This window comes from Microtus pennsylvanicus, chromosome X, assembly GCF_037038515.1.
Source record: "Microtus pennsylvanicus isolate mMicPen1 chromosome X, mMicPen1.hap1, whole genome shotgun sequence".
Classification (NCBI taxonomy): domain Eukaryota; kingdom Metazoa; phylum Chordata; class Mammalia; order Rodentia; family Cricetidae; genus Microtus; species Microtus pennsylvanicus.
The window spans coordinates 114,938,405-114,957,123 of NC_134601.1; the positions used below are offsets into that span (position 1 = coordinate 114,938,405).

The following is an 18,719-nucleotide window of genomic DNA, read 5'->3' on the forward strand; positions in this document are numbered from 1 at the left end:
TGTTCTTTTACATTTAAAGGGGGATATGATATAGGTATGAATAATTTGCATTAGTATAGATTTTGCTTTATTGATAGAGATTTAAGGTCAATTTTGTTATATGTATAAGTGTTTCTGATTTTGATTAAGGTATTGTGATTGTGTAGTTCATTTAAATATGTATTGTATAATTAAGAAATATAGGTTGTTAATGGATAATCATTGATAATAGTAAAGCTTGTAGTCATGTTAGTTAGATTTTCTAGATATATAGAGATATATTTTAGATAGACATTCTTCATGTCTTTCAAAGATTACAGAATAGGACATTTAATGTTTTAATAACTTAGGACTTTTCAGGACAATGAGACACTCTGCTCCTGACAGCACCAATCTACTTCAAGAGGAAGATGGGCATCGAAGAGGATCCTTATGGAGTTTGATAGCCATTTGGGCAAGAAACTGCTCTTGCCTGGACTATTGCATAAACTGGACACAGAGAACCCGCAGAGAGAGGACTGCTGAACTTGCCTAAGGTGAGATGATCTTTCGGGGTTCCTGATTCATGAAAGAGTCTGCGAGACATTCTGCAGGACACAACAGATAGTGACTGAACTGACTTTGAATTTTCCTGCTTTATGGAAATGTCTGCTGGATACCATGGGCCTGAAGGCTGAAGATGGATGCCCCAACGGTACAGAGGAACTTTGGGTGACTGTCCAGGCAGCGAGATGTCTCTGTCATTTCTAGAGTTTTAAAAGTTGCTTTTTTCTTGTTTGCTTAGGTAGTAATGTATCTTTTTGGAGTCTTTGATGGAGTTAAGAATAGTTAGTTATAGTTTTCCTTAGTTATGATAAAGATTATTGTAATTTTTACTTGATAACTGTTTTGTTATATGTAATTTTACTATGTTAAGGTTAAAGCCTTCCTTTTTTTGTTTAAACAGAAAAAGGGGAAGTGATGTGGGAATGTCATATATCAATCTGTTGATTTCATTGGCTAAGCAATAAAGAAACTGCTAGGCCCATTGGATAGGCCCACCCTTAGGTGGGTGGAGTAAACAGAACAGAATGCCGGGAGGAAGAGGAAGTGAGGTCAGACTCCGCAGCTCTCCTCTCCGGAGCAGACACCTCAGAGAGAGACGCCATGCTACCTGCTCCAGGGAAGACGCACGCTATGAAGCTCCAACCCAGGATGGACTTAGGCTAGAATCTTCCCGGTAAGCGCACCTAGGGGCGCTACACAGATGATTAGAAATGGGCTAAATTAATAAGTGAGAATTAACCTAGAAGAGGCTAGATAGGAAGGGGCCAAAGCAGTGTTTAAATGAATACAGTGTCTGTGTAATTATTTCGGGTAAAGCTAGCCACCGCCCATATTACTACAACTGGTTACCTGGGCAATCACCCAAAGTCTCATTTGCAATGTTGAAGCATCCAACTTTGGCAAAGGCCTAGAGTAACTGACAGACCATTTTTAGAGGCAGAAAGATTTTCAAAACTGTCTTACCTTGTCTTGACAAGGTTTGGCAGTCTTTTTTTTTTTCTCGTATCCTGCTTGTACAGTCTGGACGCCATGCATTTTGTCAGAGGTTCATGTATGGGCAGTTCCTTGCCCATAGGCCAGTTTTGTCAAGAAGAATACAAGCTCCAAGTGGAGTGTCTTCAGTGCTCACCATTCTCTTGGGAATAGATCAGTGCTGCCAGGAGCAATCATGTCTCACATCAACAGAACCCTAAATTATTTAAATGCCATATTCTACAGTTCTCTGAAGTGGTTGAAGATTGCCTATTTATGTAGAATACAATCTCTATGTATCTAAAGAACCTGAATAGTCTAACTATAAGTCTGACAAACATGTATGACAATTGATTTGTAATACTTAATATCTGTATAATTTAAAGACTAAGACTTCATATTCAAATATTAAACAATCTTTAAACAACTTGCAGCAAATGAGGACAGCGACTTCAAAATATAAACAATATATAAGTATCTTGATCAGAGGTAGAAATATATAATGCAATATACTAAATATATCCTAAAGTTGTTATTAGTATACAAAATGCCTTAAACAGAGGTAGAAACATGCATGCATACAATCTGACAAAATAAATTTGTGTAGGTATATACAAATACTGTAAACAGAAATAGAAGCATATTCAATATAACAAATTTGAATTTATATCAATGTACAAGAATCTATACCAATGTAAATTGCCTATAAGTAATAGCACACAGTATTCACTCTATTACTCACTATTATTATTATTATTAGTGTGAGTAAGCTCACACTAATCTACCTATTTTCCCATTCAATTTCCCTTTTTGTTTTCAGAGATCTCTGAGCCTACATAATTTCCACCCCACCCCCCAACCCTATACCAGTAATAATCAACAGACTTTGTGGGGAGAAGGGCTGTCATCTTCTAAAATTGCTTCTAGTGGTCATGGGGATGATGTTTTTTTAATGGGATCCTGTAAAACCAAAATGATGGCTAAGTTTCAAGGTTACTGTCTGGTATAATTGCAAATGGTCTCTGAGTAGTTGATAGGGTTTTTCTGAAGTTCGTATTTGGAGTTCTGGCCAGAACGTTTAATGATCGGTCATACAGTAAATGTGAAAATAGAGGTCCAGGTTATTTTTCTTCTATAGTTACACCAAAATGAAAGCTTGGCCTTTGAAGCCAGCATGATGTTATTTCTCATTTGAGCCTCTGGAAACCAACTAAATCTGAATTAGTCGACTCAAACAATACATAGGTTATCTAATTTTGGATTTTTAGCTCTGAAAATAGAGGGGGATTCTTAGGACAGGGAACGCCTCTAAAGCTCCTCATATGATATTTGCCATAAAAGATGAATACAAGAAAAGAGAAGTTGAGATTTATCGAATATCTGGAACAGTTGAGTATACTGAGCTTATCACAGCTTCTGGTGGATGGAATATCTGAGTCTGGACTGGAAAGTTGAGGTAAATCACTTATCCAAAGACACCTGTAATAAAGGGCAAGGCAGGTTTTACGATTTGATATGGCAGACATTACAATTCATAATCTATTTTACTACCCTAGTTCCCCGGAGTTGTGTAATCACAGGAGTCATTGAAGATGCCCGTTAAAAAAAAATACTAAGCCAGCTGGGCTGTGGTGGCACACACCTTTAATCCCAGCATCGGGAGGCAGAGGCAGGCGGATCTCTGTGAGTTTGAGGCCAGCATGGTCTACAAGAGCTAGTTCCAGGACAGGCTCCAAAGCTACAGAGAAACCCTGTCTCGAAACCTCTTACCCCCAAAATACTAAGCCATGGAGCTTCTGAAAATATGATTTTGTTTCTGTGTAGAGGGAGTCCAAATTATTTTATTTTGTATTGTGTTTATGTTACTAGAAACTGGATGCAGGGTAAGCACTCTACCTACTTATTATATGTTAACAGAAAACTCAAGTAATTCTGGTCATTGTGCAGGGATTGGAAACATACCATCTATCCAAAAGAAGTAGGGCTTAGAAGACAAGAGTAGGATTAGGAATTTACTTAGGACTTATTTAAAAAATTAGCACTACACCAGTTTCTATACTAATAAAATATTATAAGATTGGGTTATGGAAATTATAAGATTGAATTAGAGTCCTTAATAAAGAAAACCCATATTTTATTTTTCTTTTAGATGACAACAGTTGTTGCATCCATTCTTTGGCATTATTTTTTTTTACACTAGGAAGCAATACACCACTGATATAGATAAAACTATTCTGGATACAGATGAAAGTATTACACTTAGAAATGTAAAATTGGTAACTTCCTCAAATGAGATACAAAAAACAAAATCCCACAATGGCAGACCCTCAAATCTAAAATGATCAAAGTTCCATATAATTCAGGATTATTAATTAAGTAAGTACTCCCTCAAGTGACTTTTCCAAGATCACACTGGGTTTTAGAAATGGACAGCAAATCATGTTTACTTTTGATTCCTTCCTTTATCCAGTTTAATGTTATCTACTATTTTGAGAATAGATTATAGAAAGTTATGATTTGAAATATATTCAGCCTATGAAATGTTTTTTAAAAAGTAACCATACCCTTATTAGAAAAATGTGTTTACAAAGTGTTTGTTTTCAAAACATATTGTGTTAAAGAACTCTGGTTTTCCCCACTTGTATTATAAAATTTGATGTTAGGCAGAGAGATAAATAAGCATACCTGGATGTCAATTCTAACAGTGTTATAACAACAACGGTATTTCTAAGTGTACTTAATAGATACTTTGCAGTTTGACTTTGGTTCACTTTTTATTTGCAAAATGTAGCTGTGATCTTTTTTTAAAAATTATTTATTTATTAAAGATTTCTGCCTCCTCCCCGCCACCGCCTCCCATTTCCCTCCCCCTCCCCCAATAAAGTCCCCCTCCCTCGTCAGCCATAGAGCAATCAGGGTTCCCTGCCCTGTGGGAAGTCCAAGGACCACCCACCTCCATCCAGGACTAGTAAGGTGAGCATCCAAACTGCCTAGGCTGTAGCTGTGATCTTAAACAAGTACTTTCAACCTCCCATTATCTCTACTATACATAATATCATACCTCATGGTTTATTAATAAATAGAAATAAATTATAGAATATGTAACGTAGATAGCACTATAATTTAAAAGATAGGCAGAGGCAATGAATAAATAATAGTTGCTACATTTTTTCTTAATCTAATGATTATTTAAAAGAACTAATTTCTGGGTGATTGTTATATTTTATTTCCTTGTGTAATTTATAATAATCAGGGAAAAATATATGATTCCTGCTTTTGGTAGTTTTAGAGTTAGGGCCCTTGAGATGGCTCACTGGGTAACAACACCCATTGCCAAGCCCTAATAACCTAAGTTTGATCCCTGCGACCAACATGGTGGAAGGAGAACTTGAATTCCCACAGGTTGGTTGTCCTTTGACCTCCATCCATGTATTGTGGCATGTGCATGCACACACACATGCACACAGATACAAAATAAAAAGGAATTTTAGAGGCTAGATATAGCTCAGAGGACCCAAGTTCAGTTCTCAGCACCCATTTTTAGGGTGCTCACAATCTGTAACTCTAGCTCTTATAAACGTAATGACAAAGTAAATATTAAATATTTTTAAATTCATGGCTTTGAACACAGTTTTTAATGGCTACTTGAGTCTTTAATCTTTTTATACTTTATTTTCTTTGAAAATGTAATATTTATTTATCCTAGTATAAGTTTTAACAATTTGCCCTTGTTGTATTTTTATGTTAGTTGATACTCCATCTTAAAGTTTTCCTATCTCCCTTGTTTCCATTTATTTCATGTTATAGTCCTAATACATCTGCTTTTGTGTTGTGGTTTGTTTATATCTGTGACTAAATGTTCAGCACTTTTACATACTATTTGATTGTTTTTGTATCTACAAAACAACATGTGGTGATTACGTAAAATCTGAAAAATAAACATACACAGAAGGAATTATCTGTATTCTTGCTATAATGGAGCATTATTAAAATATTATTTGTGATGAGTGGGGAAATGGCTCAGTGGTTAAGAGCACTGGTTGCTCTTCCAGGGGACCCAAGTTCAATTCCCAGTACCCACATGGCAGCTCACAACTGTCTGCAACTCCAGTTCCAGAGGATCTACACCCTCACACATGCAGGCAAACACCAATGCACACAAAATTAAAATAAAATTTAAAAAATAGTACTTGTGATTAAAGAACAGAGGGTTAAATTTGAGTCTAAATATGGGCCCTACTTTTATCCTTGGACAGGTTATTAGACTTTTTCATATGTTCACCAAGTATTTATTGGTCACGTACTATGTGCCAGGCATTTTGCTGAGACTACACAAAAAATATTGATGAATTCATCTTGGCTTAATTTTTTCATTTGTAAATTGATGACAATGTCTCTTGAAGTTGGTAGAAGCATCAGAGATAATAATTCTTAGTGTTTCCCTAGCAGTCAAGAGCTCAGTAATTGATAGCAACCATTATTACTATGCACTCAGTATGGGTATCTTTAGTCCTTTGTGATCACCTTACAGGTTGTCTTAGATTTTATGTTTAGCATTAATATTACAAACACTTGCTTCCATTTTTGTTAAAAATGTATATGTTAATTGTACATAGAAGAGCTTGGAGATGATGCGGTTGTGTTAAAACACTTGCCTAACATGAATGAAGGCCTGGGTTGCATGCTTTCTCTTTCTGTATGGTTTTCTATACTGACCTTTTTCTTTGACAGTACATTATAGATTTTTTTCCTCCTTAAAAAATGTAAGCCTACTGAAGTTTTTAGTGTGAAGCATTTTACACACAGGACAGTGAAAGCATGAACAAGCACCATTTTCTAAGAATAAAGCCTCAAAAGTTAACAACTCACAACCCACTATTTTATTCTTACTGTTTCCCTCCCACACACTACCCTACACATATTTATTTGCTCCATCTCCAGTGAATTATTTTGAAGCTAATCCTAGATGAATCAACTCCAATGTAAATATTTGTATTGTATTTCTTACAAAATAAAGACTTAAAACACTTAACTGTCATACTGTTAACACACATGAAAATAATTCTGGGGCTGATGGTTCAAATCTGTAAGCCCAGCTACTTGGGAGGCTGGGGCAGGAGGAGGATGAAAGTACAAAGCTTGTCCAAGCTGTAGAATGGGTTCAAGCCCAGGCCTGGAAACTTAATGAGACCGTCTCCCAACAGAAGATGACTACAGATAACAGCCTGGTCGTAGAATATTTGTGTAGCTTGTGTGAGGTCCTAGATACTGCCTCTAGCAGTTGAAACAAAAGACTCCAAGAGCATCAAATGCTAGTCACTTTGTTTTATTAGACACTTGACATTTCTTATATCGCCTTCAAAACAGTTGCTGCCATTTTGTATTATTTCCTTGAGATTTTATCTTCTTCCATATGGAATGTTTTCTTTGAGACAATTGTGCAAGCTAGAAGGACTTACTGAGCTAAAAATACTTGTGTTTGGGTCTTGTTTCTGCCACTCACTAATTTATTTGCCAAGCTTTACCTTCCTCAGCTCTGAAATACAGGTAATTAATACGTACCTCATATTCTTAGGATTGAATATGATGTCAGCATAAAGGACTATCAGGTGTATCAACCTCATAGCACATTCTTTAGTGATTCAAACTGTAATATTTATTTTTATTATTGTGTGGGGTTTTTTTTCCAAAACTTTTTAGATACAAACTAAAAAAAATGGTTGTTAAATCTACTTTAAGGATGGAGAATTTCTTCTTCTCCTGCTACTTCTTTTGAATTCATTAATTTAGTCCAAGGTTATAAATCTCAACTCTATAAAATTTCTTTTATATTGTTTATATACTTATAGTTAAATTAGTCAATTATTCCTGGATATTAACTTGGTGTCTACAGATGTTACTTCTCATATTCTTGAGCTCTTTATTCTTTTTATGGTTTTCTAGAGTGTACCTTTGAACAGTTTATTTTTAAAAGATGCTACCAAGATGGTAACATTTTATCAGACTTTGCAGGTGTAAAGATAATTTTCTATGACCTTTGAACTTGAAAAACTAGGTGAGGTATGAAATCCTTAGATCTGAACTGTTCCCTTTTAACTCTCTGTAGGTCATTACTTCATCGTCTTCTGGCATTTTGTTGTGAGGAAAAATCTGAGGTCAATTTGATTTAGTACCTTTGAAATAACCTATTTTTTCTGCTTGTATGCTTATAGGATTATATCTTTATCCTTGAAATTTAAAAACATTTGCCAGGACATGTCTTGGTGTTGATGATCTCTGTTGAACCTTCTCAGTCTGCAGTCTCAGGTATTTTTTTCAGAACTGGAAAGTTTTCTTATACTTTTGATTGATTAATCTGCTCTGTTATTTTTTCTAAGGAACATTGTTATTCATAGATTATTTCTGTCTGTCTTCCATAGTTTTTAAATTCTTTCTTTTTTTCATTTACTCAAGTTTGTCCTTTGTGGCATGGATTCTGTTTTCTGTAGTGTGTGTTCTGATACTTGCTATTCACAATACAGACTTAATTTTTGCTACTGTGTTTTCATTTCTTTATTCCCAACATAACTTGTTTCATAAACAGAATTTCCCTTAGGGGTACACTTGAAAAAAACATGAGGTGGATCTAGGCCTAAACCTAATTTTCTGAGGCCACAACTACAGAATCAAGAAAAAAAACAACTAAATAAAAGCTTAAGAAAGGGTCCTCATAAACTTAATAGTGTAGATAACAGCCAGAGGTCACACATACTTAGTCTAGAAAATAGAGCAGTCCTGGTTACCAAGTTTTTGATAGCAAGACAGAGCTAATAAAGCAGACATAACAGCACTGTAACTAGAAAATAAACCAATATTTCTAATTACATTTATTGCCTTTTCTCTTTAAAAAATTAAAAATAAATGAAAATAATTTTGAAAAGACAGTACCAAGAAGAATATCCTATGGCCCAGGTAATCGCTGATAAGATTTTATGTTTTGCTAGCTAAATGCTCCCATGCTGGGAGGGAGGGTACAGAATTGGGATCATACTTACAGCTCTATATCCTTTTAAATGTAATATATTGCAGGCATATTTTGCATCTTTAATTTTTTATTAGGCCCTGATTTTAACCATTTCATAGTGTTCCTACATATGAATAGATGTATTGTGATTTATTTAACTAGTCCCCTGTTGGTCATTTAGATTGTTTTCTATTTTAAAGTATAATGAATATCACTGTACATAAGTCTTTATGCACATCTCTGATATTTCCTTAGGATAAATGAGGAGCTGATTCTTAATCCTGTCACATTGGTAAGGATTATATACATTCCTTATTAAGACTATAAAATGCTTGTTTCTTATTGTTTCAATGTGATTGCTCTTATAAGAAGCTTCTTTGGATTCTGAACAGTACAATGGTATCTTGACCAAAGTTGGAAAGAGGTTTCTGCTGCCTCATGCACAGCACCTTTATGATGAAACTTCTGCTCCATAAACTTTCAACAGAAAAGCCACTGCTAGGATCAGGGAGTTTGGAAGGCAGATGTATTTGTGGAAATGTGAGGGTGTTTTGTTTGGGGATTATTGTTTTCTTAAGTGTGGTGGTCCTTGCTCCTTCCTGCAACTTGGGTCTCTGTATAATATACTATGGCTTCAGACCCCCTTTTTTCTTCCTTTCCTATTACTTTAGACTGTTAATTCTCTATGAACAATCCTTTTCTCCCAGTGTTCTAATGTGCATTTCATTTTTGGGAAGAGAGTGAAAGTAGTTGGTATGTCCTACAAAGGTAAAAGTCAAATTTTGTCTATCACAGATCACTTCTCAGTCCTAATACACTTCTTCCAGATGACCTCCTGTTAGAAAGTCAAAGAATTTTTTAAAACTTACCTTACATTTTTTCCCAAGGAGACCAGGTTACACCCTGTGAATATATGGTGTAACAGAGATTATACCAAAATAATTTCCATAATAGGGTTACTGAAAGTGAAGCATTTTTAATTAAGAAAATAGTCTTATTTTTAATGTGTAAGCATTTCCCTTAAAATACTTGGGAATACTCTAGAGGTATTGAAACTTCAGTTTAGAATTACTGATTGAATTGTCAGCCCTTGCACCTTAAAAACAATCTTTAGTGATCCCTGTGTATAACACAGAAAGTTGTTTTGAAAACAACTCCTGCTGACACTGAAGCGAACAGTCTCCTTTATCTGATTTGTTCTGATCAGACCCATATTGTAGGTTAATACAATTTGTGACTTTTTACACATTTCAAAGTAACAAAGTAAAACATGATTAGCATTTCCTAACCTTTTCCAGTATTTCACATCGTATTTGCATATGTACAATCTGCCAAGCTCTACGGCTTTTTTGGCTGGCAGGGATTTTGGTAGGATGAGAGAGGATAAATACATTTGCCTCACTTTAAAACTATTTTTCATACTTACTCAGCCACATTGTACAGAAAAATAGCACACACATGAATGATTTCTTCTATCCGGCTTGGCAGGAAATTGACTGCCTGAGTGGAGAGAAAGACATCTCTCCTGTTCTTCACGGCATAACATCTTTAGAAGTTATCTGCAGAAATGGAAACATTTCCCCATCATTTGAGGCAAAAGAGAAATGTGTAGCATTTATGGTCCTCTAATGGACCCTTCTAATTCAATATCCTGCAAGGTCAACATTATAACATACATATTATGTATGTTATATTATACATCTTACGAGCGGACAAACTGCAGCTTAAATTTTTAATTAACTTACCCAAAGTTCAGGTAACTGTACCGGTATGGGATATAGCTAGGGTTTAAAAGTAATACTGACCAACCTCAGTGTACACCTTTTGTATTTGTCTTATAATTAGAGAAATCTGTTTTCTTGTTTAGTAGATCCTATCCCTCTAGCTTTAGAAACTATAGAAAGTGCAGCATTGAGTCAGACTGGTCATCTGTTAGTCTCTAGTGATAACCAAAGGTCAGTTTTCAAAGGGAAAATAAAGTTCTTAATTGCAAACATAACATTACATTCATTTCTAATCATACTTGGATCCTTATTTTGATGAATAATACCAAAAGTTCATTGAAACAAAGAAAAAGGTTTGTAAAGTTGGTATGTAGGATAACATTGGCGTTTCTATTTTCCTATTTTAATAATGAAGTTCAAAGGTGAATCTTCCCTAAATTTAGCAAGAAGTGGATTACTTGCCTACACTACCTTTGGGTAGTGTAGGATACCTTTGGGGTCATGTTTCATTTCAGTTGTTTCTTATAATGTTTACTTAAAGTGTTAATTAGCTAAATATTTCAGAAAAGATAATGCGTTGTCAAAATTTGTGACCGACTTGAAGCTGAAAATAGTGAAGTGGTTTACAGGTTTTCTATTCCAACAAATAGAAACTGTAGCAATAAGACCATAGGTGGGAAAAGATGAATCAAAAATTTTTAAGTAAGACTTTTTCTGTGGGAATAAGTAACAACAGTTTCAAGATGAAAGATGCATTATCTTGGGTATGGCCCAACATATTAATGACGTATAATAAGTTGTACTGTATGTAAAAAAAAAAGTGGGAATGGGCTCTAGATAGTTTTTCACATAAAGGTAACTTGGAAGCTTGATGACCTTAGTTCAGTCCCTGGGATTCACATAGTAGAAGTGAATCCATTCCTTCAGGTTGCCTCTGACCTTCATACACACACTATGTATGGTACATGTAAACCCCACCAAAAACTAAATAAATGTTGAGACTAGAGAACTAGATCAGTAGTTTAGAGAATTGTTTCTTGCAGAGGACCCAAATTCAGTTCCCAGCACCCATGTTAGGTGACTCACAACTGTCTGTAATTCAGGAGATACAACCCCTCTGACCTCCATTGGTATCTGCGTATATATGCACATACCCACATACAGTGATACAGATAAATATAACTAGTAAAATAAGTACTTCCTTTAAAAAACAAGGGCTGAACCAACAGAAAAATTAGTGTGTGTCAACAGTATGTGGAGGCCTACCCAAAATTTTGGGAATGTGAACAACATCAATGAAAGTTTATTATCTAGGAAAGGGAGGTGATATGCCCACATGTCTGCATTTTAAAACCATAGTTGGAATGTTGATTGCATGTGTTTTAACATACTACTACTCTTTAAGATGAATCAAGAATATGTTCAGCAAGTAGGATCAGAAGCCTCATCTGTCTTAAATATTGGTATAAACTTGAGTTATCTGTAAAAGATAAGACTTGGGCACATTATAATCACGAGTGAAGATTTACTTCCTATGTCTTTGCAGGTAATCTAGAGGCAACTTAGTCTTCATTTATTAAATATCTTCTTAAAGTAGAATTTGTGAGTGAGAAAAATTGCTGTACAATGAGGAATTATGTCTAGTAGGCAGTGTTTTTTTCAGAGGTAGTCTAATAGTGGGCTACCTGATAAGACTACATTCCTGTCCTGATAGCATTTTAACATAGGTAAAAAACAGAGTAGAAAGAATTTAAATAGATTATTGTGGTTGGAACAGAAGACTTTTGAGATATCTTTCTGATTATCAACAGGATTTTTTGTTGTATCATTTTATCCTTATGAAACTATTTCATCTTAATAGTACTTTACATTGGTAGTTAACTAACAAAGTGCTTTGTTATGAATCATCTCAATTTTGAGCTGAATAATAACCTCTTGAGTAGACAGGGCAAATAATCTCTATTTTAACAGAGAAAATGATAGGTTCAAAGAAAGTCCAATTTCCCCAAATCATAAGACTTAAGTGAGTGCCAGGTCTCTATGTCAGTACTACCGGTCTACCAGTTCCAGGTCTCTATGTCAGTACTACCGGTCTACCAGTGCCAGGTCTCTATGTCAGTACTACCGGTCTACCAGTTCCAGGTCTCTATGTCAGTACTACCGGTCTACCAGTTCCAGGTCTCTATGTCAGTACTACCGGTCTACCAGTGCCAGGTCTCTATGTCAGTACTACCGGTCTACCAGTTCCAGGTCTCTATGTCAGTACTACCGGTCTACCAGTGCCAGGTCTCTATGTCAGTACTACCGGTCTACCAGTTCCAGGTCTCTATGTCAGTACTACCGGTCTACCAGTTCCAGGTCTCTATGTCAGTACTACCGGTCTACCAGTTCCAGGTCTCTATGTCAGTACTACCGGTCTACCAGTGCCAGGTCTCTATGTCAGTACTACCGGTCTACCAGTGCCAGGTCTCTATGTCAGTACTACCGGTCTACAAGTTCCAGGTCTCTATGTCAGTACTACCGGTCTACCAGTGCCAGGTCTCTATGTCAGTACTACCGGTCTACCAGTTCCAGGTCTCTATGTCAGTACTACCGGTCTACCAGTTCCAGGTCTCTATGTCAGTACTACCGGTCTACCAGTGCCAGGTCTCTATGTCAGTACTACCGGTCTACCAGTGCCAGGTCTCTATGTCAGTACTACCGGTCTACCAGTGCCAGGTCTCTATGTCAGTACTACCGGTCTACCAGTTCCAGGTCTCTATGTCAGTACTACCGGTCTACCAGTTCCAAGTTCAGTGCTGTTCATATTGTACCAGCTGACCTTAAAAGTAAAAATCTAATTATAATGGTTGCTTTGCATGCATTGAAACTTACAAAGAGCTGATGGTTTTGAAATTCTATTCCCATGGGAAATATAAATGTACCTCCAGTTAGATGAAGAGTTCTAATATCCAAATACTAGAGAAAGGTAAATACTATTATTAGATGGTGGCATTTTCTAAGAGAGGAATTACAGGGAAAGATGGCAGGCTGGTCAGCCATAGATCTGGACATGATAAAAATAACTAATCTGATTGTTCACTAAATGCCAGATACTCAGATTAGGTTTTCATGTATTTATCTTACATCTTCACAATTCTCTGAATAGTACTACTCTCTTATTTGTTACTTTCTGTGTACAAAAACTAAACCTTGCGTGATTTGAATAGCTTGCCCAAGGCTTCATCACTGCTATTATGAAAACAGGATTTCTAACCTACACACTTGACTCCAACTCAGTATTCTTAAGAACTAGATTAAGGTTTCCTTGGAGTTCCTGGATTGGATTAAAAACAATCAGGAGTCAGTCAAATAAAAAATTATATCTTGTAGAAGAAAGGCATGTCTTTGTTTTTTTTTTCAGAGTATTACAAAGGTTTATTTATATGGGAATAAACTAACAGAAATAGTAGTGATCCATACTCTTCTGCATGCACTGGGAACTGAAACCAAATGCAGAAACCAAGAGTCCCACATACGCTTTTCATCTGCATTTATAGTACGTGAGACCACACCCAAAGTGGGCTGGTATCTTAAAAGCTATTGGCTGAAGGAGTTCCGAGAGCACAAAAGGCATGTCTTGAAGATAGTTTGGATGGCCTTGCCACAGAAATGGGAAAGTGTGTCAGGAAATTAAGATTTTATTTACTTACATATGCTCCCCACCCCTACTTTCCTGCATTTTGGCACCAGTTTTGTCTTTTGTGTTATTGTATAGACAGCCTCTACACCTAGGAATGCAGGTGCCCCTTGGTTTAAAAGTCAGTAGACATTTTAGGATGAAAGACATGTTTACATTTATCTTCAGGTCAGTACCTAGAACATAGCATGAATAAATGAACAAATGAAGAATGAATGAATGAATGATAAATAGAGCTGGGGAGAGAAGAGAGACAGGGATTTAAATTCAAAGAAACTGCCTTATGTGATGTTATGGGCTGCCTTTTATTATTTCCCCACTTATAATGCTCTATAAATGGTTAACTTAGATCCTGGTATATTTGTTGAATCACAAGGAGTTAGAAAGCTTTTGTCCACTGAGGGTATAAAAGAAGACCCTTTATATTCCTAAGTTCCATTGTTTTGTTTTATTTTTGTTTCTTTGAGATAGGAACTTGCTATATGACTCAGGCTGGTCTCAAACTTATAGACCTCCTGCTTCAAGATCCCAGGTTCTGGGACTATAAACATGGGTTACCACTCCCTACTGGGTTTTTTTTTCAGGTACACAAATAATACATACTTATTGTAGATACTATAGATATATTACAAAATTCAAATAAGCAAAATAAAAGTTTAAGTCATTTGAAATTCTGCCATTTGGAGATAGCCACTGTTAACATTTTGGTGTATATCCTTCCAGAGTGTTTCCCCATACAAATATATACATTAAGACATGTATATATTTGTTTAAAATGGGTTTGTTATAATCCATATTGTTTTGTAAACTGCTTTTTCACTTATTATATGTGACTGTCTTTCCATGTCAATGAATTTACATCTTTATCATTTTAATGACCACATAGTATTCCGTTATATGGATGCATCATACTATATTTAACTAGTTTTCTATTGTTAGGAATTTAGGTTTCCAATTTGGAGTTCTTTTTGGAAAAAATAATTATGGTGAGCATTTTGTATATACATCTTTGTACACTTGTCTATTTTAAAAGAAGTAGAATGGAAAATTTTATGTGTGATAATTGTTTGTTTTTAATAGACTCAAATTGTCTTCCTAAAAGAGTGCTGATTTACACTTTCTCCACCAGTAAACCCAGAATGCTTTTCCCCATGCCCACTGAGTATTAGTGTCAGGTTCTTGTAAGCTATTACTGATTTGGAAGGCAAAGGTATCTTTGGGTTAAATGCATTTCTATGACTGGCACTAAGGCTGAATTCTTTTTTCCCTTATTGCTCATTTCTGTTGAGGTTCATCGTTTTTTCTTACAGGTTTGTAAAACAAAGATCTTTATGTATCAAGGATACCAACTTTTTGTCATGTTGCTTTAGTTTTTTGTAATCAATTTGTCTTTTGTAATTCTTTGTGTCTGGTATAATAACTTTTATGGATGCAAATGTCACTTACTTCTTTATGATTTCTCTTCTTACAACTTTTACTCACCCATATTCTAATACTTGCTTAGTTTTACTTTTGACATTTAAATGTTTAGTCCATCTGGAACTTACTTTGATGTAGAGATTGAGCTTAGTTTTCTCTACAATAATTAATCAGTTTTCCTGATTAATTATTAATGGTACTGAGTTTAGAATGTGTTCTGTTGTACAAAGTATTATAAATGATGTTAGATGAGGCTTGACTAAGACCATTTGTAATGCATTAACCTAGGACGCATAAGAGCTCACCTGGAAAGGTAGTCAGCGTTTATTAGTTCCCTGGAAAAATGCTCAGATAATTTCAAATAATTAAATTACCTATGAACTTCTGAAACACAACTTGTTGCAAAGTTGTCCCTGCATTCTTAGATGGTGGTTCTACCTCACTGAAGCTCTTTAGGATATTCTAGATGATGGGTTGGTAGTTTTGTTGCTTTATTTTCTTTTTGTCTGTCTTCATATAATTTTGATGTGAAATCTATTTTGGTAACTTTCTACTTGCTGTGCTTTTCACAGAATGGACAGCAAATTATGGATGAACCTATGGGAGAGGAGGAGATTAATCCACAAACTGTAAGTAAAATGTGTGTTATAAAGGACAGAGACAAACGAAATGTAAAATTATTAATTTTAAATTAAGCAAAGCAATCGTTTTACTATATAAGACACTTGTTGATGCTTTCACATTAGTTTTACCAAAATATGCTGATTGCTTATCTAATTATTTTTTAGCAATAAAACTTTGGGAATCAGATATCTCTGAATGATAAGAGAAGGAATGGAGAAGCGACCAGTGAGCTCCTATCTCTTTCATTCCTCCATCTAAAAGGGTCATCCATCTAAAAGGGCCAAGACCCTCTCTCAACCATGCCTTACTACTTTCTGTGTCTATCAGTCCTCAGGCCTCCAACACCTTTATGGTTAATTTTGGTCAGCTAGTAGCTAGCTCCTCTACCTTCTGATTCAAAACAAACTTTGTCAGTCTCAGAAGGGTCAGAATGCAATCACAATATCACACAACAGTATGCCAGTGTCACCTTTCTAAATACTGTTGAAGATTTGCGTTAAAAGAATTACAAAGCTGGGTCTGGTGGCACAAGCCTATAATAAGACTTCAGAAAATTGAGGCAATAGAATCATATGCCTGATACCAGCTAGATTAGTAATAAGTTCCAGGCGAGCATGAGCTGCGTAGACTCTGTCTCAGAGAGAGAGGGAGAAAGAATTAATTCATTTATATACACACACACATTAAGGTCATACTTTTCAAGAAACAGTTAACATAGAAAGTGAATTATTGACCATTCACTTCCTTTTTAACTGTTGTTAAATACTGAATCCCCAGCACCTAGAATGTGTCACACATTAAGTACTCAGTATTAAGTATGTATAAATGAATTAGTAAGTTTTTCCCGGTCTACCCAGGATAACTGTCCATTGTCAGCAGCTCAGCTATAATTTTGTTAGTCTATACATATGACAGTTATTTTGCAACTTGCTCTTTTCACTGATATGTCTTGAACATTTTTGTAACATAAACAGATGTTACCTCTTTTTTAAATAGTTACATCTTTTGACAATGGTTACATGCTATTCTATTCTGTATATATTTTATATTTAATGAAAAATTTCCACTATTTAGTTTTATAAACTTACATTTTAGTAGACTACAGAAAAGGTTGCATTTGAACCAAGAGGTATGAACATTTAAATTTTAATAGATGTTACTAGTCTTCCAAAACTGTTGATAAAGTTTCAGCATGTGAGAGTAAGTGTTTGATAATTTCCTATCCCACATTGGAATGTTATCAGAAAACAGTCTTTATGAACAACTTGAAATATTTAATACTTTCTCATTTTAGTTTACATTTCATCTGATTATTAGATTAAGTATCTAAATATTGTTGGTCTTCATGTTTTATGTTTAGCATAAACTTCTTTTGGATAATTTACATCCATTTTGGTTTCTGTGTCTCTGAATATATTCTGAACATTAACCCCATGTCCGTTATTAATCTTCCAGACATTTTATACAGTTTTTTAAGACACTGATTTTATTCCTGTATTAAATATACACATAAGTTTTATTTTTAAATTAGCACACCTGGCTTCTGGATTTCATGTTCTGGCTAGAATACCTATCCCTCTTATTAAAACAAACTCTTATATTTTGACCTAGTGACTTTTGATTTTTGTTGTGTTGGTAATTAGTTTTATATTTTTCTGTTTTTGCATTTAAATCTGTTATCCACTTGGTGTTTTAATTTGTGGTATGATGTTTGTATTTTACTTTACTTGGTAGCCTGTTGTCCTAAACCCTATATATCTAATTAATAAAATCTATTCTTTACCCATTTAAGATACCTCTTTTATTATATATAATTTGTCTTTTACATGCTATGTAAGTTTTTGAGAGTTGGTATAGCAAATTAGCCCAAACTGCAAAGCTTTAAAAAATAGAAATTGATTCTCTGAATTTGAGAAGTCAAAAGTTTGATGTCAAAGTTTCCACAATACTGCCTATCCCTAGAAGCTCCAAGGTAGGATCCTTCCTTTCCTATTTTAGCTTCTGGTGTGCCAGCAGTCCTATACATTGTCATGTAGACATACCATTCCAGTATCATTCTCAGCCACTACATGGTATAATTGCTGTCTTTGTCTCTGTCCAAAATTGCCTCCTCATAAGAATTCTGGTCATTGGATTAGGAACTGCCTTATAAAGTATAACCTGATTTATACAACTTTGCAAAGATCCTAATTTAAAATATGGCTATAGTCATAGATAACAAAACTTGAACGAAACATATTTGTTTGAAGGATACAACTTAACTACAATCCTTCCTGAGTATTTTGGTCTTATATACTTTTCCAGCTATTGTGTTTTTCCCATATTTTTAGTACATGCAAGGCAAGACCTCTTTTTAAACAATTGCAATATTATGCATTTAATTTTCCAATGATCTTACATTCAGTTTTTCAGTTACTCCTAAAAATGTATTTGGACTTTTTAATTAGAATTGTGACTTCAGTCTCTCTGGGTAGCTAAAAATATCCTTGAATTCTTTATCTTCTTGCCTTTACCTCCCAAGTGATGGAATTATAGGCATGTACCATCATGCCTGCCTAGTTACATGTTTCTATTGGCTTTTTAAAAACATGTTGCAAAAGTTAGTTTTTCAGAAGTCAAATAGTTATAAATACTATATGAGTTATATAAGAATGAGATTATTTTATTCTTCTGCTTAAAGCCCTTCAATAGTTTTGTGCTTCCTTTAAATAAGGGCTAAACTCTGCAATATGACCTGCCTGTAGTATCCTGTATAATAATAAATAAGGTCTTT

At 35.0% G+C, this 18,719-nt stretch overlaps 1 protein-coding gene across 5 annotated transcripts in view; it reads left to right on the forward strand.

The window, feature by feature from the left end:
* The window catches only part of Rps6ka3 (ribosomal protein S6 kinase A3), a 123,664-nt gene that overhangs the window by 17,953 nt on the left and 86,992 nt on the right, over positions 1–18,719 (forward strand). For 2 of the 5 annotated variants that reach the window (XM_075958291.1, XM_075958290.1), the window contains exons 2-3: positions 7,710–7,803; positions 15,895–15,951. In XM_075958291.1, the coding sequence (XP_075814406.1) occupies positions 15,910–15,951 (42 nt within the window). In that variant the 5' untranslated portion in view covers positions 7,710–7,803; positions 15,895–15,909. Of the gene's footprint in view, positions 1–7,709; positions 7,804–8,755; positions 8,793–14,864; positions 14,890–15,894; positions 15,952–18,719 lie in introns of those variants that run through there. The other 3 variants (XM_075958289.1, XM_075958288.1, XM_075958287.1) reach the window with 3 other exon arrangements.